At 39.0% G+C, this 24,293-nt stretch overlaps 1 protein-coding gene across 9 annotated transcripts in view; it reads left to right on the top strand.

The window, feature by feature from the left end:
• The window catches only part of Glis3 (GLIS family zinc finger 3), a 428,547-nt gene that overhangs the window by 345,209 nt on the left and 59,045 nt on the right, over positions 1-24,293 (top strand). For all 9 annotated transcript variants that reach the window (XM_046420163.2, XM_046420161.2, XM_046420158.2 and 6 more), the window contains one exon: positions 19,236-19,380. In XM_046420163.2, the coding sequence (XP_046276119.1) occupies positions 19,236-19,380 (145 nt within the window). The remainder of the gene's footprint in view (positions 1-19,235; positions 19,381-24,293) is intronic.

Raw genomic sequence — 24,293 nt, 5'->3', positions numbered from 1 at the left:
ACCCCTCCACACACACACCAAAATTACAGACAACTGATTTTTTACAAAAATGCATGAAGTTGCCACCATCATAGTCATTCTCTCTGGTTATGGGATTATCCCCAGAAGATCCTTGTGTAACTTTTTTTTTTTAATATGGCAAAAGCAATGTAATGTTCCCTGTACTCCCATTAATGTATCAATATGGCTTTAATTACCAGTTTTTAAGAAGCCACTCTCTTCATCCTGTGGGGGTTAATACAGGAATGGTGATTTAAATAGCAGTATGGGATTGGAAGAAGTGAGAAATAATGTGCATACATAGACCATGATGAGGTCATTTCAGTGGGTCCCTGTGGACTAAAGGAATAACTTGAAACCACTGCATGACCAGGCAGAGAAGGACTAAGCAGTAGAGAGCATGGGGCAGGGGGTAGCATGGAGAAATGTTTTAGAAGTCACTTCACAATTTATATGAAAGCTTCTCCTGCTATTGGGCTTTAAGACTGGAAAGTACAATGGAGCTAAAATAGAAAGTAAAACTGCATTTTTAAAACCCAATTGCAGTCTCCTCAGTTTTCCTTGACTTTTTAAAGGAGTATAGGAAGGATAGTCTAAAGTGGGTGTTAGTAGAGTGTTTTTAAAAGAACAAGTCAAGTGCAGTGTAGTTGTTCACTTGCCAATGTCACCTGTTTTCCTGGACACCTGACTCATCCCCAACCATGTCCCCTGCTCACTGGAGATGTTGTCGGTCTTGACAGCGTGTGCTTTTCACAGGTATTGCCTCTTTGGCCACACTCTTAGGGGTTGCTGCCACCGGGAACACCAGCAACTTGGATACAAAGCAGTGATATTTACATTGATATGGTTAAGTTAACTTTGTGGTGGTGAAAACCTCAGATTTTCATTTCCTGCTTGGTATTTCCAGTTTGGAATTGCAACACTGCATTTACGTGCATTTTTGCCTTTTAAATGTTATGTGGTGTTACAACATTTGAGAAATTCCCAGGGACCCTTAATCTTCCTACAAATACTGGTTTCTAAGCTAAAGACCAACTTACTATCTCAGTTCTCTCTTTGTGCCCCTACTGAATAATTCCGATTTTGCATTGTTCATCTTTAGATTATTCCTATACTGTCCTTTAGTTCAAGATTCCCTCTTGAAGTTACTAATGAAGGGAAAAAGAGAAACAATTTTTTAGAAAATTCTAGCTGTTTCTTTCAAGAGCAATTGAACTTAAAGCTACTTTCCCTATTGTTTTTCTATGAAGTCTCATTTAAAATATTTTAATAATGCAAAGAGACTTGCATTCAGAGCTAAGGACCAGTGAACAGTAGCCATGGCAACCAGGAAGCCATTTGGGACAAGAAAAAAAAATGCAGTAAAGAGTAAGTGTTTTAATCCTTAACTTTAATCCCTTTACTTCCTGTTCTCAAAATGAAATATAAATCAGGCACCATGCAGCGCTGCAATTTTTCTCTGAAAGGGATGTTGGCAAAAGAGGATTAGTAATGGACAGACGTGTTTAAGGAATTTAATCACACAATTTGTTGTAAAACTTTTGAGACCACGAGTGACCAGTTCCTTTGAGTGGCGTCAATGAGAACCAACAAAACATACTTTGAAACTGATTAGAGTTGGCGCAGAGGGACACCCCTGTTTGCTGTTATTGTTACATCATTTCAGCTATGGTAATGACATGAGAAACCAAGGACATGACTTGGTTCCCCCGGTGGGAAGGCAGAAGCTGGGGGTGTCTCCTTGGTAGAATAGAGATATTCTTTTGATCTTCATGGTACTAGGGAAAAATTAAGTGGCCTATATTTCACATTCTACCTTTCCTTGATGTTTGATTACGATGGGAGTTGTACAAAGGCATGTGTCTTCTGTTATCAACAGACATGAGTTTCTGCTAAAATCTCCAGACTTGAGTTCCTGTGGATAATAAAATGGGATTCTCAAAAGGACAGATTGTTATTTCTTAGTGTCACTACTTTTGTTTCTAAGATTATTTTCTACCTGGACTAGGAGATGTGTTTTACTTGTTAATTTCTGATTTTCAAAATACCTGATTTTCTCTCTTTAAAATCAGATTTAAGAAAAAATACGTCCTCCACGGTGACTTGAAATGTTGATGGTCTGACTTGACAGCACCTCAGTCTTCCCTAGTTCTACTTTGGAGGATTGTTGGGGAAGAAAGAGAGACATGTCTTTTTATGGCACTTTGCCTTTCCTCAGCATATATAGAAGAGTATTTCTTTGATAAATTCATTTTTAGTGGACTGAAAGTTTCCAGCACACAGGGCTCTTTGCAGAGATCTGAAGTAGTTACAACTTCTACTAGCTTCCTGCCGTGTCAGAATGTGAAATTACTTCCAATAATAGCGTCTTCCCAAGAGGGTGCTGATAATTATGACAGACAAGCAACATGAGGCCTGGAGCATTTGAGAGTGGAGTTAGACAGAGCAGACCGCTGAGTTTGGAGTTCCTTGTAGACCCTGAGAACAAAAGTATATATGCTGAGACCTGCAAGTGGCAGGACATCTGGGGAAGAAAAAGCATCGTGTTCTTCAAATTCAGGAATAACATACAAGGCTGCTGACACCTGTTTCTGCTCTCTAACCTTCACCTGGTTTTGTTTTTCTCCATTCTGCTAAACTAGCAAGGCTGATGTGGTCTAAGACAAGGCTTCTGAGATGACACAGTTGTACCAAGAGTGGGCCCTCTAACCCCTCATCATCCTTCCTACGCTATCAGTGGATATTTGGCTTTCTAGCCTGGATTTCTAGGGTGGGGCTATTTTTTTATTTTATGCATTCAATTATTGGAAAGGGACTAGGTTAATTACAGGGGGTAGATGAAGAAAAATAAAGTGATGTTAACATCCCCAAAGCAATAGTGGGTTCTAAACATGAAGATTGCTGTGACAGAGGCTACACAGACTACAGGGAGGCCCTAGGGGAGTTAGCCCCTGTCTGGGCTTTGCCTAAGGCACTTTTCTGCATTGCTCCTCCTTCTGGTAACCAAGGAACTTCATTTCACCAAAGCATTGAAAGGCCATAGGATTCATATGTCTGTCTAAGATATACAGTTCTCAGACAAGAGGGGAGACCATCAGTAAAACACTTCTATCCATTCACAAAAATAACACTATGGGCAAGTTCTTATCTTCAGTATTATCTCAGAAGAACAAATTTTCTGGAGCAGTATTAAAGGCTGAGTGTGGCACAGTAGCCAGGGCAACCAGGGCTGTGTCTGGTCACTTATCCAAACAGGATTCAGAAGATGGAAGCTCTCATCTTGGCTGTGTAGGTTGTCAAAAAGGAAGACAGCATGCATAGTTTGGAGCCCACTTAGCTTGAAATTCCTGTGTTCTACTTATCAAATATACACTAGACATTGAATCTTTAAAAGCAAGGTAAAAATTGGATGTGTTCCCAGCCTTCCCAGATGAATGAGAGATATGTCGCACATGTATAAATGTAATGAATTAGCATTTCCTATTGGAAGGATTGTTCATTTGCACACCAAGAGACAGTATATAAGTGGGAATAGTATTAACCAGTGATATTTGGCATGAATGGGGACTGAGTATTAAAAGGAAATAAACTTCCCAAGTGTATAGGGTTTTTTTTTTTCCTTTAACTTCTATTTCGATTTTTCACTAGGCTATTTCCTGTTTTATTCTTAACTGATAATTTACGAATGCTTGAACTGCCTCACCCTATTCTTCTCCTCTTACTGCATGGAAGACATTATTCCCTCTGTCTTTGAGGTCTGCCCTAAAGAATGCGCATAGATAAATGAATCCTTGGCAGTTATTGATTCATTTGTTATTCATTCATTGATTTGTTCACATATTCCTCAAACACGTATAGGATCCCTTTTGTGTGAAAAAAACAACAACACTATTTTAGGTTGCATGATCCATCAGCCAGGAGCATCTGTTTAGAAAGATCTTTTATGTCTTCTGTGATTTACATACATACATACATATTACTTATAAGTAACAGCAGAGTGAGAGAGAAATAGAGAGAGAGTTTATAAGTAACTATTATAGAAAACCAAAAGTGCCATCACAAAAATGAAAAGGAATTGCTATTTTAATGTAAAAAAAGGAAGAAATGATTTGGGGAAGGTCTGAGAAAACTTCAAGGGGAAAATGGCATTGATTGGGCTTGAAGAATATGGAATATGTTGTAGATGTGTAGAGCATGACTAAAGGGGACCAGCAGGAAGTTTGTGGCTGAAAGTACAGAATGAGGCATGAATAAGAACCAACAGAAAGAGCATCTTGGCTCTGTGTTACCAGAGCCATGGAATGTGAGGGTACATGAGCAGGGGAGAGGCAGCCTGCTAAAGTTTGGGTTAACAGGTAATGTTTTGGGCAGAGTGATTAAGGGACTTTTTGATTTGGAGGGGGTGATATCGTCAATGATGTACTTAAGGAAAATTAAACTGTTAAGTGTGGGATGGGTGGGATAGCAAAAAAAGCAAGCACTCTCCAGTGAAGTGACAGCCTTCAACTGTTAGAAATAGGCATTTTAAAAATTGTCCAAACATTCATGCACATTAAAATCGGCCCTAAATCTTTTTTAGTCAATCCATTTTAATTACATGAAAGGAAGAATAAAAATGAAATCTTCCAGTTTCTGTAGTTAGTCCCTCCCCACACCTCCTAAGCTATAGCATAGGCAGAGGCTGTAGTCAGAAATCATTTCAGGGGAAGACAATGCGGAGCTGGTAAGATGGACAGGGGAAGTAATTACCAGATAGCTGACTGCTTTAATTAAACCTGGAGAATACTTGAATAGAAAGAAAAATGCTACACTTGAATGGATGAAATGGAATGTGCATGGTCATATTAGTGCAACAAGCCAGTGTCAAAGGAGTTAGTGAAGCTATGATAGAAGTAAACCCTTCGTCTTGCCTTGAGTCTTCACTTCCCCCCAACCAGGGCCCAAAGGCTGAAGGAAGAAACTGCAATGACAAGTGACAAATTCCCTATTAATAATTCCCCATTCGTATATATATATTGAATCTGCCCTTTGGTTTAGTGCTCTGCTTTTGAGATGTATCTCTAGAGGAAGCCCGACTTTGACCATGAAGCTCACTTTTGTGTCAATTTTTGTTTCATTTTCCAGTCAGAAAATAAAAAAGGAAGACTTTTGGTGTCAGTTTTAGAAAAATATTGACTTAGGAGGAAAATGGTGTTTTTACAAATGTAACAATACAAAAATAAAAATAAAAGCTGCATGCCTTTCTGATTTCAACATCTCTTTGAACCTCAACTCCCCAGCTCTGTCCAGGATGATAGCTAGATAGTAGTACAGATTTTGGTAAAGGGGACATCTGGATAAAGTATTAGCACCCCCAGAGTGTTCTGAAAATGTTTTGCTATTTCTAAAATATCTTGGTCTCTTCCAAGAGAGTGAACACTAGCTATATTCTTTGAGATAGAATAGTTCCAGGGTCATGTTCATCCTGCAAAGCTGTGCTCACGTCTTGATTAGAACATTGTTTGTTGCCAGCTCTGGTTCTGAGGATACGCAAGAACCCAATGTTGCTAACACAGGTGTCACTTTTAACAACCATGCAGCTTCACACTTAATTAAAAATAATAATAATTATAGTCATTTACAACACTGGCAATCATCCTTGGGTCACCTATGTTTCCTGGTAACAATCCTACAAATTTAGTGTAATCACCTCCCTGCTAAGGAAATTCTGAAATCTTTTGCCAAAGTCCTCACTAGTAGGTAGCAGAGCTGAAATTTGAATTGGGTCTATTGGACCTATTGTCCCCATCCTTTTTTTTTTTTTTTTTTGTCCTGTTGCTGCTCTTTGGTATCAGCAAACAGCAGTGGAGCTTTAGAAAGTTAGCTTTTCAATATAAAGAGCCATCAGAAATAAAGAACATCACATATGAAAAAAAGATCTAAGGAATTTACTTGATGACAAGTTTTATTTACGTCACCTTATAAGTGCCAGATGGGCAGAGAAATCCAATTTCTTTTCTTTTTTTTAATATTTATTTTTTAGTTATAGTTGGACACGATACCTTTATTTTAAGGTGGTGCTGAGGATCGAACCCAGGGCCTCTCACATGCTAGGCAAGCACTCTACTGCTGTGTCACAACCCCAGCCCCCTCCAGTTTCTTATGTATTACTTTATCTCTTAGACCTAGCATAGTTTGGGGGCATAGGTAAGGGCTCAATAACTATATACTAAATGAATGAAGAGTATAAGATGGATTTTAAAAGGCTATTGACATTTTAGGATATATTAATAGATGAAATACAAAAAGAGAAGTTTAGAAAATCTAGAACAAAGAATATGTTTGTCCTCTTGTGTCTTCTCTTTGTGTGACACCTTGTTCACTCTATTAGTATTTGGATATCAATTACACAGAGTAATTGGAGTGGTGAGTAGAATAATATGCTATGTAGAGGAACAGAGACTGGTGTTTTACTAAGCACTATTGTGTGCCAAGCATAGTGTTGAGTTCTTTTTGTGTCTTACCTCGTGTAGTTCTTAAAACAACCAAGAGAGCTATGGTAGTGTCTTCATTTTACAGAAAGGCAACTGTATTCTGAAAATTGAATTCACCTTCCCAGGGTCTTGAAGTAGTTAAACCATGGTTTGTTAAAGGTCCCAACTTTTCCTACTTAAACGTCCTTTAATTTTTATTTAAAAACTGACAACGATGAGCCTGGAAAAACCCTGCTAAGAGAGAACTGACAATCTTACTGCAGCTTCCTTTTAGGGGAGAGAACTTTCTAATGACTAGACTTGTTTAGCAAGGGAGGGTACTGAATGGTAAGGAAGCAACTTGTCTCTCATGAAAAGGATTTAGACCAAGGCTGAACTGACATCATGGTAGGCAGTAGTGCTATGGAATTCAGTACTATAAATTTAGATTAAATTTAGTTTAATTTAAATAAAATTAAAAATTCAGTTCCTCATTTGCTCTAGCCTCTTTTCAAGTATTCATTGGTCACATATAGCCAGTGACTACCAGTTAACAGGTGTGGAAATTTTTTTCCACTGTGGAAATTTCAATTGGCATGTAGGATTGGTGGGTAGGATCATTGGACTCTAGTTCCTCTTTACTCTGAAATACCACACTTCTGTGGAGAGTCCCCACTGATCATCATTTTTTACTACATAACCATTCATTTTGTCATATCTATAATAAATGATTTTCATGTATCTTACTGAGATATTCCTTGGCATGTGTACCCAGTCAAATATATTGGTATGTTCATTAATCAACCGTGGATAAGATCTTTCGCCTGTAGAATCACTGCTAACCCAATAGCTATCTTCTCTATAAAAGCTCAGGGTACTCAATTGGATGCTTATGTTCCGAAAGAGATTTCTTCCAGTGCCATTTTTCCTAAATCTTCATTCTGATTTCTTTTCCTCTTTGCAAATGGGTCATTCCCAAAGGAAACAAATCTGATAGCAGATTGTTGGAGATTAATTACCTATGATATGCCAAAGCCACTTCATAAATGTCAGTGCGAAGGAATCCCCTAGAGATGGAATTCTTAGATTCAACTGAAAATTAATTGTAATTAATATAATAGGTTAATTCATTGTAATTATTTTTAAGCCTTTTGGCAATGAGTTAATTCCCTGAGATCCACATTGCTCGAAGTGTCACAGAGAACACTTGATAAGAATGTTCTAGTAATAAACCTTAACCCTCTGGGAGGAAAAAAAAAATCTTACTTCTCTATCCTTCTGGCCGAGTTTCTTTAGAAGCATATTTTGGTGACATTTGATTTCTGGAGAACAAAGGAGTCCCTACAAGGTGATGCAAAAACATGCCTGGCCCAGATGGACTGTGCTCATTGGAGAGAGAGAAACAAAAGGCCTTTGATTGTTCCTCATTTTCTTTGGAAATATGTCTTGCTCCAGACTAACAGAATGTCTTTGCTCGTGGAATAAAATGTAATGGAACTGAAAATTGAAGACTCTGGGCCTTTTTCCCTTTCCTAATTATTTCCACTTGACTCACTTAATCTTGGACAATTATTCAATCATATCTGAAATGAGAAAATGACAAGAGTAGAATTTCTGTCTCTTGTTTCAAGGGCTTATAAACATTAACAGAATAATCTTGAATTAAAAAAAAAAATACAAATCACAACTGATGGTGCCTTGTTTTTATATACTAGGAAAAAAATCCCTGCATTGTAAGGGAAGCAGCTCAAATTTCCATATGCAGAAACCTTGTCAAGCTTTGATGGGTGATTTCATTATTGGGGTTGAAAAAACTATCATTTGGAATAAATATTTAATAATGGGAGATTGTACAGAAGCTAAAAGCCAATTTGTTTACTTGCACCTGGATAGGCCAGGAAATTAAACCTCTAAAATGGTTCGTTGAAGATCAGGATCATTAACACCCAAAGATTCACAGTTTGGTTTCCGAGACTCAGAGCTGTTTCCTGTCTTCGTAGTATGTCCATGAATCTGATGATAGGCTTGAGTGGCAGGATACAGGCTGTCTTAATAGTTGCTGAGAGCTTGACAAGGGTACACTATACAAAAATGTTTTGACAATTGGATGGAATGGTCTGAAAGGGACACTCACTGCCAAAGAGAAGTTGCCCTTTACTTTAGGATATCGAGGGGCAGATCCTGAAGAGCCACCAACTGGGGTTGCTGTCAGGGAGAGTATACCTGAGGTTTGGACTCAGGGATATCTGAAGCCCCTGTGCATGCTGCTCTTTGTTCTTATAAATCAGGGTTTTGTTTTTAATTTAATCTCCATAATTATGCTTTGAGTATTGCCCATGATGATCCAGAATCACTTTCATTAAAAATCTGGTTACCATATTGCTGTGGTTTAGATGAGTGTCTCCCAAAGGTCCATGTGATAAAGGCTTGGTCCCCAGGCTGGCACTGTTGGGAAGTGGTGAACCTTTAAAAGGTAGAGCCTTGTGGGTGGTCCTTAGGCCCTGAGGGTACCCTAAAAGGAGATTGTGGTAACCTGGTCCCAGCCTCTTCTTCTCTGTATCCTAACTGCTGAGATGAGTAGTTTTTTTTTTTCCTGCTATGTCCTCCTGTTATGATGTGTCACCCTCGCCAGAGAACCCAAACAATGTGGTCACTCAGTCTTGGACTGGAACCTCCATACCATGAACTAAAAGTAATCTTTACTCTTTATAAGTTAATTGCTTCAGGTATTTTGTTATAGTAACAGGAAGCTGACTAACACACCCTGGTGTGTGGGCTGAGCCAGTCTAGAAGAAAAGATGTATCATGTATCATTTTAAGTGCTCCTGATAGGCTGTGGGCAGCCCTAACCCAAACCACATTGAGTTAAGAATCTCTACTAAAGTTGGGTGCCCCAGAAGTTGACTATGAGCCAACAATTCATGTACATGCACATGATTTATTAAGGAAGTGCTCCACAGAGAGGAGCAGGGAAGGGTAATATGTGGTAATATGTGGTCTCTACCTCAGCACCATACCACTCTGAGACATAACTTAGATCTCAGAGTTTGTCCCACTTCAAGGCAAAGGAGCACTCCAAAGTCACTGATGTTGGGGAAGGATAGAGGACAGGCACCAGTTTTGGTTAAAAAGTACACAAATTCTGTGGAATGAGTTTACCAAGGCTGAGGGAGGGGTGGTACATTGCTAATCACAGAGATTAGAGGGGACCTGGGGAGGGTATCAACAATCTCTGCACTGCACTTCCTCTCTCCTGCATCTCTGAAAAACTTGCTCTCTTTGAAAATTCTCCATTAGGAGAGAAAGTGAAGAGATGACACATTATTTATTTTAGGTATATCACACACCATTAAATACTGTTATTTCCTTTAGATAAAAGATTACAGCTCATTCATATTGAACTGGTCAGCAGTTAGTGACTGAGTAACTCACCATGATGCTCATGCTAAGACCACACTGTTGAGCACTGCTGGGTTGAAAAGGTCAAGGCAGGTGGTCAGCCAGGTTCTTGTGGATGGTTTAACACAATTGTGCAGACTCAACTCACACCAAGAAATAAAGCCCTCATTTAACTTTTCCAGTCACAGGAATGTGAACAGCAGACTCTGCACCTCTCCCTGTCCCCTATGAGGCCCAAAGTGGACTGGCCTGTTCAGGGAGGCTTCATATAGGAGACAAGATACAAACTGGGTCTTATACTGAGAGGAGAGAGGCCATTCGTGGCAGGAGGAGTGACCATATAAGCTGTTTGCAGAGAGTAAGACAGGCTCTTATGAGACCTAAAGGAAATATCCATCCTTCTGATATGGTGTGGTCACAGTATGGAGGATGCTAATGTCTTACTTTGTGGAGTCTGGTGTGCTAAACAATCCATGAGGATGTTTTCTTGAGTATGGCATGATAAACTCTATTGTAGGAGAGTCCACATGGAATCCCAGGATGGACCAGGGAAGGAAGAGCACCAGGAGAAGTTGCTCTTAGTGCCCTGCCCCATTTTGCTTCCTGGATCCCTCCACCCCTGCTCATGTGCAGGTGCTTTTAGGTTCTCTCTACTCAGGGTGCAAGATTTACCTCCATTCTGTGCCGTCTCTGTTCTCTGCTACTCCCTGAGCCAGAACTTGGAGCGCATCTTTGATTCTTATCTTTCTTTCATATTCCTGACTGCATTCAACTCCACCTTCAAAACAGAAACTGACCACTTCTCTGCATTTCCAATTATAAGCATCAGCATCTTTGATCTAGGGAGTTGTAACAACCCCTCCCTGGACTCTCTTGCCTGTTTTCCACACTGAAACACCAGTCCTTTTACAATGTAAGACAAACCACTCGATTTCCTGCTCACCTCTGCTGACTTGCCATCAGAGAATATTGACTGCTAAGCCTTCATGTGCCTGAAAGCCTTACCTAGTGTGACACCCACAACATTTCTCTAACCCTACATCCCACCTCCTACTGTTCCTTGCGTGCTCCTCTCCATTAGCTATTTTTGGAATCCATCAGTGACTTCCTTTTGCATGAACTTCTGTAGCTACATATCTGGCTCCCTCGCTTCATTCAGTTCTCAGCTCACAATGTCCTTTCCCCACAGAGGCTGCCCCTGACGTCCACACCTAAGGTGGCATGGAAAAAGCATGTAGGTTTGTTTGTTGTCCCCACAAAGTCTGGCTGAGCTCTCTGGAGACAGAGGACAAAAGAAAACATCTACCAGGGAAGGGAGTGGGAAGAAGAAGAGCCAAGAGAGGGCTAGGCAGTCAGAATCTAGAGGAAGACATAGGGAGGTTTCTTCTGTTAGGGTCAGGGACATCTCTTGGTCAAGAACATCTTGTGTCAGGATCAAAAAGTCACCATGAGAGTGCCACCATCCCAGGCTCCACCGTCACCAAGCAAACAAAGATGGTGCTCTGGAAACCCTGTAGATGTACTCAGATTGCAGAAGGTAAGCTGCAGGAGCACTTGCTTTATTTTTTCAACTGCATATACCTTGCTGCTGAGCCAGGATCAAACCAGGTGACAAACCTGCAGGGCAGTGGACAAGGAAAACCAAAAGTAGTGGTCCATTCTGTTTTGTTACTTCCATCTTCAATCCAACAGAAGAAGCCCCTTTCCCTAAGGGACATGGCATCAGAATTCACACAGCAATGACAAGATATGCTAGGGACTGTTCCAGAGAACCTGGGGACCCTTTGTCCTTACTCCTTCTTGATCAAGATCTGAATGATAGGCTCCTGGCTAAAAACTGAGAGTCATAGAGAAAGGGGAAGTGTGAGTCTGTGCCATGTGGTGGGGGACAGGAGGAAGTTATCAGACTAGATTCAGACACACCAGGACGCAAGCCTGACAGACACCAGCTGTGTGATTCTAGCTTCTCATCCCCAAAATGAAGTTCACAGTAACACATACCTCCTAGGGCTGTGGCGAGGTGCACAGCATCAAGTACGTTGCAGGGATTCTGTGTACACCCCTTGAATTGCAGTGCAGTCTTTGAAAGTGTGTCCCATTGACTGTTCACCTCCAGCTCTTTTCTGTGGGATTCGTCTGCACGATGTTCTTTCCTTCCCAACCTGAAATAAATCATCCTATGGTGGTGATTTTACACTGCATTGTAACAGTATCTGTTTCAGTCAGTGTTCTCCAAAGAAAAAACAGCCAGTCCAACATGTCTATTATGTGTTATGTGTGCCCGTGTCTGTCGAGAGCGGGGAGGAGTGGAATTTAAAGAAATTGGCTTATGTGACCGTAGGACCAGGCAAGTGACAAGTCTATAGGAGAGGACTGCAAAATGGACACTTGGGCAGGAGCTGATGCTGAAGACCAGAGACAACATTTCTTCTTTTCTAGTCCAGAGACAATTTCTTCTTTTTTCAGTGAAACTTTTATGATTTTCTGCTCCCTTAACGTCTTTCACTGATTGGATGAGGCTTATCAAGTTTCCATAAAGTCAACTGGGTGTGGACATTAACCCCAACTCCTTCTCAGCAACATCTAGGTTTGTGTGTGATAAGACAAGTCTTCTAAAGCCTCATGGAGATGAGAAGTAAACCTGGCCATCACAGCTGCCCTCAAAGAAGGAAAGTGCCTACGTCCCAGTGGATAAATGAGAGAGTCTCTAGGAGCAGGTGGTGGAGATGCTACAAGGTTTCCCTACTGCACTAGGATGACAGCCAAAGCTCTTATTGAGGGTTAATACATGGCCTGGCTCAGCCCCCAAGCCTCCCTCGGACCTCATTGCCTAGAGCTGTCTGACCTCACACCCGACTCCAGCCATGGCCTCCTTGCAGTCCCTCCTTCTGTAACTCTTTTCTCTCCTTACCAACTTAGCTAACATTCCCCAGCTCCTTCAACCTTTGCGCAAAGATCTCAAGGCTGCAGTTGCCACCACAGCTCCCAAGTCCATCTGCACTTCTTTCTCTCCTTCCAGAGCACTTAGCACCTGTTAGACAGTTTATTTAGTTCACTGTTTATTATCTCCCTTCTCTAGAATGTGAACTCCTCAAAAGGAATTTGTCTTTTTTGATTGTTGTTGTATTACAAATGCGTAGAACAAGGCCTGGCATAGGTGGTTCAGTGAATGAGCAGGAAGGCTGAAGGAGGGTGGTGCTGCTCTGGAGCCCAGAGGGTGGCGTTAGGGCAGTTGAGTGGAGCAATTCCAAGGGCACCATTCATGAGGTCTGTGCAACACAGCAACCCCTCCAAAGAGATGAACTGATCACCCAAAAAAGAAAAAAAAAGTGAGTTCAAATTCCTCTTCTTTCTGCCAAGAGCAGTGAAGGCTCAGTAAAGGGCAAGTTCTTTGCTTTCTTCTAAGAGCTAAACTAGATTGAAAATTTGAACCCTTTTTATCTTTGTGGAAAAACGTACATTCTAGTTGGGTTTTTTAAATTCTTTTTTATGTTTTTACAGGTATTGTAATTATACATTGTGGTTCATTGTGATATTATTGCATAACAAATTTAATTCTGAAAAAAATACTCCCCAAATTATTTCTAAGAAATGAACTTCATATAACCGTATTATTATGATTTTTGAAGAGAGACAGTCAGATGCATATACTGGAAATTTAAGCATCTTTTATGATTAATCAGTTGGTACATATGACTTCAGAATAAATAGTTTCTTTCCTCAGGAAATAACACCAAATTTTTAAAGTGTAAATGTCCAAAAGAGTCTTCTCACAATATTACCAAAATATTTTATGATGGCAAGATACAAATCAAGACACATTCGCCACATATGGATTTGAACTTCCTTTCCTAGTATCTGCAAATTCAGTGACTTGCAATCTTCCATATCATTTGTCCTTATCTTCTCCTCTCAGCTGCCTCTCCTAAAACCTACTAATTAGAGGTTGAAATGTGTGCTTCAGAAAGATTTCTATTAACCACAACTAATCAGAGAAGATAAGATGATAAGATTGCAGTCCTAAATTAAAGAATATTATATTTTACTCATCCTGTTTCCACAATTCACTTCCTCTTTCCATAACATAAAAATCTTAGCTCTCCTCTCCATAGATTCTTAGAGTATATTTTGACATATTATACACACATGGAGTATAACTTTCCATTCTTGTGGTTGCACATGATGTTGAATTTCACTAGTGGTGTATTCATATGAACACAGGAAAGTTATGTCTGATTCATTCTACTTTTTTTATTCCCCTTTCCCTTCCTTGCCTTCATTCCCCTTTGTCTAATCCAATGAATTTCTATTCTCCACTCCCCACTTATTGTGTGTTAGCATCTGCATATCAGAGAGAACATCCAGCTTTTGGTTTGGGGGGATTGGCTTAGTTTATTTAGCATGAGATTCTCCAGTTACATCCATTTACTGGCAAAAAGGCCATAATTTCTTTTTTATGACATTAATATTTCATTGTGTATGTGTGTGTGTATGTATGTGTGTGTGTGTGTGTATATATATATACCATTTTCTTTATTCATTCCTTTGATGAAGGGCACCTAGATTGGTTTCATAGCTTAGCTGTTGTGACTTTAGTTGCTATAAACATTGATGTAGCTCTGTCACTACAGTATGCTGATTTTAAAACCTTTGGGTATATATACTGAGGAGTGGGATAACTGCATAAAATGGTGGTTCCATTTCAATTTTACTGAGAAATGTCTATATTCTTTTCCAGAGTGGTTGCACCAATTTGCATTCCCACCAGCAGTGTATGAGTGAACCCTTTCCCCCACATCCTCACCAACATTTATTGTTACTTGTATTCTTGATAATTGCCGTTCTGACTGGAGTGAGATAGAATATCAGTGTAGTTTTAATTTGCATTTCTGTAATTGCTAGAGATGTTGAACTTTTTTTCATATATTTGTTGGTCATTCGTATTTCTTCTGAGAAGTGTCTATTCAGTTCCTTTGCCCATTTATTGATTGGGTTATTTGTGGGGTTTTTTTGGTGTTAAGTTTTTGAGTTCTTTATGTATCCTGGAGATTAATGCTCTGAGATGTCAGTGGCAAAGATTTTCTCCCATTCTGTAGGCACTCTCTTCATGTTCTTGATTGTTTCCTTTGCTATGAAGAAGTTTTTTGGTTTGAATCTATCCCATTTATTCATTCTTGATTTTGCTATTTGTGCTTTAGGAGTCTTGTTGAGGAAGTCAGTTCCTATGCCGACATGATGGAGAGTTAGGCCTAAATTTTCTTCTATTAGGTGCAAGGTCTCTGGAGACCAATCGTTCTAAAAGTGTGATCTGCAGACCAACGGTATCATTACCACCAGGGAACTTGGAAATGGTCCACAGTGATTCTGTAGTTCATGCCAGAACTATAATTAGAGACCCATTGTGCCATTGAAAAATTGCCCTCAGTAGTCTTCATGTATCCCTAGCAGCTAAGAAGATATTGAAAAATACAATATGGGATTGTTTTGTGTAAATAGTTGTGTAAATTGTTTTATGTAACTAGTTTATTCCAAATAAATAACTTTTCTTCTAAGAAATTTTGTCTATATGCCTCTTGCCTCACCCATTTTATAATTCCTAGACTAAATAATATTTAAGACCCTAAAATTATCTGGAAGGCTCTTTTCTGGTCCAGTATTCTTGGAGGAATACTAAACTTACATATCATATCTGTGCATATGGCCCTCTTTGGGAAATTCTGCATAAAGTCCTCAAGGCTTGTTCAATTTAAGAAGCACTTTCTAGAACCATGTCTAATCCCAGAGAAAACCAAATTAACTCTCACCACAAAGTCATATGGAATCACACTCTTGGAAAATGTGAATACTTGTTGAAGCTAAGGAAGAATTGCCTGCCTTTGACGCCAGGATTAACCATGGCCGTGAAATTCCTTGGAAAGACCTCATTGGTACTGATAACTATAAAACCCTAGAGTGGCTGGTAATAGAAAGCAGAGAAGGGTTCATGTCTGCCCTTAGTAGAACATGTGGACCCCAGATCACATTTTAATGATGGGGAAGATAAATTAAATGTGACCACCAGAACTCATGCTAAGCCTTGATTTTTTTTTTCTATTTTTTCTTAAGTGGCATGTGTTAGGTTAGTACCGAAATAATAAACATACCTTCCAAAGGCCCTGGAGAGTGTTAGACATTAACTCAGACAGTCGTGGTCAGAGAGTTCAATGTGCCAAAACTGAGAAAATTATAATTGTCTCATTTGCTACATGTGTTAAATGTGCCTTCCTTGTACTTAGGGTCACTATGCCATTTTCATATTCTTGAACTAAGACCTGGACATATGTTTGTCTCTTCATGGAATTTTTTAAGATCCAAGAAATATTGCTTTCTAAATATCAGTTTGTGTTTGTGTCCATTTTCTATTGCTATAATAAAATACATGAGACTAGGTTCTTTGTAATAAAAGAGACTTATTTAGCTCATGATTTTGGAGGCTGAAAGTCCAAAACAGCATGACTGGCAAGGGCCCTGTGGTGCATCACCTGGTGGATGATGTCATGATGGGAATAACGTACTAGGAGGAAAGATCATGTGATGAGACAGAAAGCCAGAGAGATTCTGGGGTTAGGCATGTTGTCTTATAACAACTAACTCAAGGTCCCAGGAGAACTACCTTAATTCTCTCTGAAAGCAACACCTTCAGTGACCTAAGGAACTCCCTCCAGACCCCATCTCTTAATGGTCCCATTGCCACACTGGGGACCAAGCTTCTAACACATGAACCTTTGAAAGAAACCACATCCAAACCATAGCTGTATATCTTTTTCTTTCTGATCAGATTACCATAGTCATCAGCAACATGTTCTGATAATTTTTATTAACCAGGTCCAATAAAAAAAAGTCCCAGTTTGTAGCAATTGCCAATTTCTATGATGTAAATATTTTCATTGTGAACAATTTCAAGCTATCAATATGATGTTACTGCAGGGAAATTTTGGGAAAGATGTACACAGTTGGCATTCTTCAGTTGATACATGCCAGCTCTAGCATGTCATTGGAATATAGAGTTGAAAGCAGAGGGAAAGCATGGGGGTGGGGGGAAGCAGAGGCAATAAATTCATAACATTGTGGCTAAGAACAAATATCAGTTTTAATATAGGATTACATTTCCTTCTGTATTTATCTTTGTGTTTTTATGTAATCATTAACATTTTGTGCATAGCACTTTGTGTTTTCCTTTTATCTTTGTTAACATCACTTTAATAGGTACAAAATGCATCAAATAGATGTAAGAGTATTTATATGCTCTAATTGTAGACTTTTAAATAGCATTTCCTAATTTGGCATTGCTATATGTAATTAGAGATTCTAGAATCAATTTATTTCTATTATGGGTCTTGAAAAAGTATTCCCTGAGGCCATCTAGAAAGTTTATATAAACGCCCCCGCCAACAATATTTAAGAATGCCTCTCCCTGTAACTTCACTACCACCATTTCCTTTTTAAAGTTTTTGATAATTTGATAAATAAAAAAAGTTTTAACTTTGAACTGCTTTGCAAGTATGCTGAACATTTCAATGTTCCTTATTATTCATTTCTCTTTTCAAGCATTTTCTGTTGATGTCAAGACTTTACGTAACCTCTCCCTGTGGTCCCTTTCCAGTCCCTGTGTCATCTTGTTTCTCTCAGTCCCCAGTCTTATTCTGCATAGGCCTTACTGCCTGGGGATTGTCCAAGCACACCGCTGGGAGGCATGCTCATCCCCCCCTGGCTGCAGGACTTGTTCCCTCACTTCTTTCAAAGCTTTTAACCAATGCCATCTTCAAGAGGCCTTCCCTGGTCCCCTGTCTAAACTCACCATCCCTCATCCTTACTTGCCATCTGTTTTCTCTACATTATGCTTCTTCATAGCATTTGCCCTTGTCTGATGTTGTGTATACTGTATTTGTACATCATCTGCTTCTGCATAAAGAACATACGTTCCTTAAAGGCACTAAGTATTCCTGTCATCTCCCAAAGTATGGGATGCTTAGTGCATATCTGTCAAATATGAATAAGTATCTCCCAGCCCTGTATCTAAAGATTCAGTATTGTCTTTTTTTTAAATACCTTTATTTTTTAAAATTTATTTTTACGTGGTGCTAAGGATCGAACCCAGCACCTCACACATGCTAGGTGAGCACTCTACCCCTGAGCCACAACCCCAACCCCTCAGTGTTGTCTTTATAAAGTCAATTTGAACTTAAAAAAATTACCAAAGATGATAACCATTTGCAATATTGGTAACAAATACTTTATAGAGCATTCTTAAGGTTTTTTCCTGTTTTCCTTTTTTGGTACCAGGGATTGAACCCAGAGGCCACATTCCTAGTCCTTTTATTTTTTATTTAGAGACAGGGTCTTGCTAAGTTACTTAGGGCCTCACTAAGTTGTTGAGGATGGTCTCAAACTTGCAGTCCTTCTGTCTTAGCCTCCCAAGTCACTGGAATTACAGATGTGTGTCACCACGCCTCACAAGTATTATGTTTTTGGACAAGCAGGTTAATATTTTTATGTCACTAAATCTTCCATTGTAACCTTTCCCATTCAAATTACATTTAAAAAATTTTTACTCATAAAAGTTTTTCCTATACTTCAACATTTTTATGGTTTGGTTTTTCATGTGACTCTTTAATATATGAAGAATTATTTGGGCTGGGGTTGTGGCTCAGAGGTACAGTGCTTGCCTTGCATGAGTGAGGCACTGGGTTCGATCCTCAGCACCACATAAAATAAAAAATAAATAAAGATATAAGAAAAGAATTATTAATTTTCTTACATGTGATTAACTTCAAATCCATGTTGTTATAATGTAACTTCTAACTGGGTTTTGTTGCTGTTAATGATATCAGTTTTTCTTTTAATCATGCTCCATAATATTTTAAAGTTTAACTTGAGTACTTTCCTTTCCTGTAAAATCTGCAGAAGTCAAATCTCAATGGATATTTCTTCATTATCTCCAGATATTCCATGACAGTATCTCTCTATTTTAAAAGCACTTTTCAATATGGGGTAAACCTACTTGAGTTTGTTTTTGTTATCACTACAAGTTCTGATAAGATACAGCACAAATAAATGGAAATACAATAGGAAGTTGGGTTCCCAGAAGTGGAAATATTGAGGACTGAAGTCAGCTCTGCTTGCCTCTAGCCACGTCTTTCCTGGAGCACCTGCCAGGTGTTATTAGTATTGGCAAACCAGCCCTTTTATTGACACTGTGTAAAGCTCATGCCTTCCCCATAGTGGCTGCTTGATAAATATTTGTGGATTGAATTGCATTGAACCTTAGGGCATGAGACCTTGCCAGGCAAGTATTCCAAGGATCAGCTTTCTTTCTCCATCTCTCTTGTTTTCTCCTTCTCTCAGCTTCGGTCCAGCACTGAGCTCCATCCAGACCTGCTCTCAGATTGCCTCACTGTGCAGCCCTTGCAGCCAGCCACTTCTCCAAGAGACACTGCTGCTGATGGCAACGTGGGATGCTCTCCCGGGCCTGGGCCTGACCTCTATCCGGGTAAGAACAACCAAGGCAGAACTAACCACAACACCCTTCTCTTCGGGCATTTCACTATGGCTAAAGGGAATGCTCATAGGAGGGAAAAATTCTTCTAATATTATCTGTATTGGGCTTTATCAATGGGCTGCAAATTTCTCCCCTCCCCATGTAATTCCTGAGCTGGGTTTGGCAGCAGACTGTTTTTTTCTTACAAAGAAACAAAGCAAAATAATGCATTAGCTCTTTTAGTTCGGGACTTCTGCCAAAAGTTCAGTGCACCCAACACTCCCAGGTGTCTTAAATTTACTAGCTTGATTTAGACTCAAAGGAAATGTTTTCCCTTAAGCAGGTAACAAGCTGCATGTGGATTTCTTAATGAAACAGTGATTTTCATCTTTGCATTTTAAAAGGAAGCTCCTTTTAAAGGTCTAAAAAACTGTTCACATCAGTAAACCAACTTATAAGAATATTCACTAATTTAGGTCTGCCAACAACTGGGGGAGTGGAAGGAGAAGGGGATGATAATCCCAGACTACCTTTCTTCTGCTTAGGTTTGAATAATAGGTGACTCTATATGTGGAAAATTGCATGTATATAGTGAAAAATAAGAAAGGATTCATATGCAACAAAGAAGTTGTTTTTCTTTTACTTTCTCAGCCTGTCTTTTTGTGCATCTCTAAAATGGTGATGTACTTGTGCAAACATAATTATTCTCTTTACATATGGAAACTTCTTACTGTGTGCTGTGATTATGAAAACAAAGTCTCACCGACACCACATTCCAGACAATGGGAAATTTCTATTTTCTATGAATTACAAAGCCAACTCCCACCCCCATCTGATTCCATAGCCAGGTTTGGCAGCAGTCTGTTCTTTCCTTTTGAAAAGTACTAATAAACCATAAAGAATGAATAATTTACTGGTGCATTACAGTAGAAAAGAAGAAAGGCGTGCTTGTATAGCTTTTTAAACTTGACAGTTCTCATATGATCCAAATGCAGGGGAGAGGGGCATTAAGCAACCGCTTCAAGAGCATCAGTCACCAAAACCTCCTTGATGATGCTCCAGTGTCATGGACCATTAACATGTGCTTTCAATACTTACTCTTGGAGACAATAGAGGCTCTGCTTTTTGAGACCCAGGGAGAAGAGATAAGCTTTGAAGGCCTGACCAAATCTTAAAGGTGTGCATATACTCATATCAAATATGCCATTGCACAGTGTAACCAACACATACATATTAATATTTTATATTAGATACACACATGAAAGAGTATGATTAGCTTTTATTTGTATTTGCCAAATAGTTGATATTTGAACATTTATTTCAGCCCATTAAATTAATAATCAGGTTAAAAACAACCTATAAAGCATTCCTCTACTTCTTCAATCCAAAAATCTACCTTTCTAAAGATCTGCAACCCAACATTTCAGGTCAAAGCTAATCAGAAGTGACTGAAAAAAATGGACCAACATCCAATATAAATAGCTACCAGAGATGGGCCATTCTTCTTGCATTTAAGCCTCTTGGAAATGGTTTCGGAAGCCATGATATATGCATCTGGAAAAACATTAGTGCCTTTGTTGTGTGGAGCATATGGCGTGTGGTTCATTTTCAGAACCATCATATTTGACTCAGTGTATGTTTTTGTATTTCTGGTAGTGTCTTTAAAGTTTTGGAATTACTTGGTCCTCAAAAAGAACTTGAGCTCTTGGCTTCGAGACTCTAGCTGTGGCAGATAAGTTGCCATGATGGGTGAAGAGGTTGCCACAGTTATCAATGGAGCATCTTCAGGTTGACTGGTATTTTTCTGTGACTTTGAGAATACTTGAAACAGGCAGGTGGCCATCTTACTCAACTTTGTTCCTAGAGTTTTACTTCACTAGTAGCTTATAACTGAAAATTTATCCTCTCTGCTTCTTTATTTCTAATTCCATCAGGTCCTATTTTACTTTCTTGGCTTCCAATTTTTTTTCTAATTGATTATGTTTTTTTTGTTTTGACAAATAGGCAACAAACCCAGAGGCAGAAACAGGTGAAAAGAAAATGTACAAAACAAAAATTGTAAGCTTTGAAAGTTCTAGAAATGCACTGGTGAGGAATGCATATGCACATCAGCTGCAAACCTACATGAAAGATCTATGGAAAAAGCCAAATCATGAAAAATGACAAAGGTGCAACAGGAAACTGTTCATCAATTAGTTAAATGTAAAGTGTTAAGGCAATTTGACAAAGATTAAGACTTGGCTAAATGGCAAGAATACTTGGAGTTATTCCCTTTACATTCTATTATACAAAATTAAGACAATATTTGTTTAATGATTGTCTTTAATTAACCTTTAATTGCTAGTAATTTGATTCATCACAAAAATATTTCAGTGGAAACCTATTGAGTATGGATGAGCATAGTTAAATATGGCATTGAACGCCAGGATCTGTCTTAAGCCACTATGATTGAAGATTCATAGTCTGAAGATGTCCTGTTTTGACATGGATGTTTTTAATGGCTAGTAGACCTTGCTTTACAAGGTTCCAGGAAAGGGAAAGTTTGCACAGCATTAGGATGAGCAGGACAAATAGCAGTTCAGATACATAGAAATCACACACATCTCCTGAAGTATTGGCTTCTCTTATTGAAACAAACTTTTCAGGGTGATAACACAAAGTTTGATTGGAATGGATTGCCTGAAAAGACTTTCATTTCTGTAGAAGAAAATAGTGTCCCAGGTTAAAGGAACCAGATATAATTTGAGGCCACGCAGAGGATGATTTTAAATTGAGGTGTTTACTTTTCCACTATTCTGAAAAATCCCAGGGCTCCCCAGGCCTGCTCCTGAGCTAACCTGAGAGCAGTGTTATGATCTAACGGGAAGGCCGGGGCACTGATGAACAAGCCTCACGGCTGGCTCACTTATATTTTCTGCCCTTTTGTTCAGAAGTTCTGGACCCCAGATAGATAATGCCCCAGGCCAGCCTCTGTAAATTCAGGTGATTTATCTGATGATCTGGGATAGACTCTTTCATAGCCAGTAGATTGTGATATAAATGCTGTTTTGAAGGCCTGGTGATGTGTACATCTTATGGTGAGCTCCTGTGATTTGCCAATGAAGCAGGTAAATGTAACTTTGGTAAGTGTACAACATCAGGCAGAGCCCGGACCAGTGCTGAGTCTTACTAATAAGTCCACTCACCAACAAAGAATACTGTATGGAAGATCATCTGCCCCATGAGTGATCATAAAATTATGCCTTCCTACAAACCAATGCTGCCCTATGGATTCAGTAAGACATGACCTTGGTATATGACATGAACCCTGAGGACTTCATAGAGGCCATTGTAGTTGAGATGCTTGAGTCCCACAGAAACTGCCTAGCAAGTAAGGAGCTAATCAGCTGAAACAAGAGAAATCTACAAGGACGAAGGAATTTTATTGGTACCCCTTTTTTTGGGTTATAAATAATGCTTATGTTTAGATTTTACAAGTCCTGTTGAATTCCCCAAAATTTGAATGTAACTTTATGTTTCTCAGGAAAATAAATAGGGGTTTTGCTCAGATCTCATGTGGAAATATGGAAGGAAAATAAAGACTTCTTTTTAGAGCAGGAATTTTTAAAGTCATTCCCTTCCTTCCTCCCTTGTTACTGTGAATAAGGGCTCTTCTCTTACAATAGCATCAGTTTTTGTAATAAATAGCACTGTGTTAAATTTACATAGGATTAAACATACTTTATGAAACAGTGTTTCACTTTAATATAATTTTGTTGCATGTGTTTAATACATTTTCGATATTCTTCAATTACTGTCTTTGGATAGCTTGCAAAGTTGTGTTAGAAATAATTTTCCATAAAACTGCCTCATATAGTCTGTTCTCTAAAAGTGGTTGTTAATTTGGGGACTTTATTAGAGGTTTCTAAATCGACATCCACATTTCCCAGTAGGTTAACCTTTATAGGAGAGTTGTGAAGATAAAACAACATGATCTGCATAAAAGTCTTTAAAAGGACAGAGCACTATAAAAATGCACAGTTATTACTTGCATTATCTTCAAAAATGTTGCTATGCTTAGAATTCACAAAGGTGAAAAAGCAACAGAACCACTTTGGAACTGGCAGTGGACAGAAGGAAGTGGAGACTCACAACACAAAGGGAATTCAGAGAAACATCTGACAATAACATCTTTGTAGTGTCTCTTCAGATGATGCCTTGAGCAGCTGTCACAGTCTTTCATTGTTTTGGAGCATCTCTTGCATCTGTAGTTTACCCACTAAGTTGGATTGGAGAAACAGTGAGGGATGGAGCAAGCCTCATATTTCCTGTCACAGGCACTGAGAAATTTAACCTATAGATTTAGCCTTCCATAGTCCTCAGCCAATCCTTCAACAGGCACCAAATCACTTAGAAGCCTTGGGAGAATGCAGTTTTCTGGACCTCACTCCCAGAGTTTCTGATTGTACAAATCTGTATCCCAAGTATTTGCATTTCTGCCAGATGTTTCTAACAAGTTCCCAGGTGACACTGCCGGCTGCTAGTCTAGAGGCCACACTTTGAAACCATTGCTCTGGATTATAAAATACGGAAATTTGACTTCTAGCAAAAACACAATCTGAATTTTGGTTGGGGGTAGTTAGAAAAAGAATTACTCTGTAGTATATTTTTCTGTTGCTCACTACAGAAGCTTATAGATGGATATTATGCTTTACATCTTGTGCCAATGTTTAAAATGGTGTTGCTCATACATTAAGAGTGAGATCCTAAAACCACTCAACTAAAGAAAATTCGAATGTCAATTACCAGCCAGCACAGGGCACATTTGCATGTATGAAGCTAATATTAATGTTTTTATATGTTTGCAAGCTGTTTAATTTGGTGTTTTCCATATCTACTTGTCTCCTTGTATTCATGTTAGTTTTCATGCAAGATTAAGCTGAATA

Source organism: Marmota monax, unplaced genomic scaffold, assembly GCF_021218885.2.
Source record: "Marmota monax isolate L192 unplaced genomic scaffold, Marmota_monax_Labrador192_F-V1.1 WCK01_AAM20220418_F8-fsc00277, whole genome shotgun sequence".
NCBI classification, from domain to species: domain Eukaryota; kingdom Metazoa; phylum Chordata; class Mammalia; order Rodentia; family Sciuridae; genus Marmota; species Marmota monax.
The sequence above is the reverse complement of the archived record's forward strand: the minus strand, read 5'-3'. Positions and strand labels throughout refer to the sequence as shown.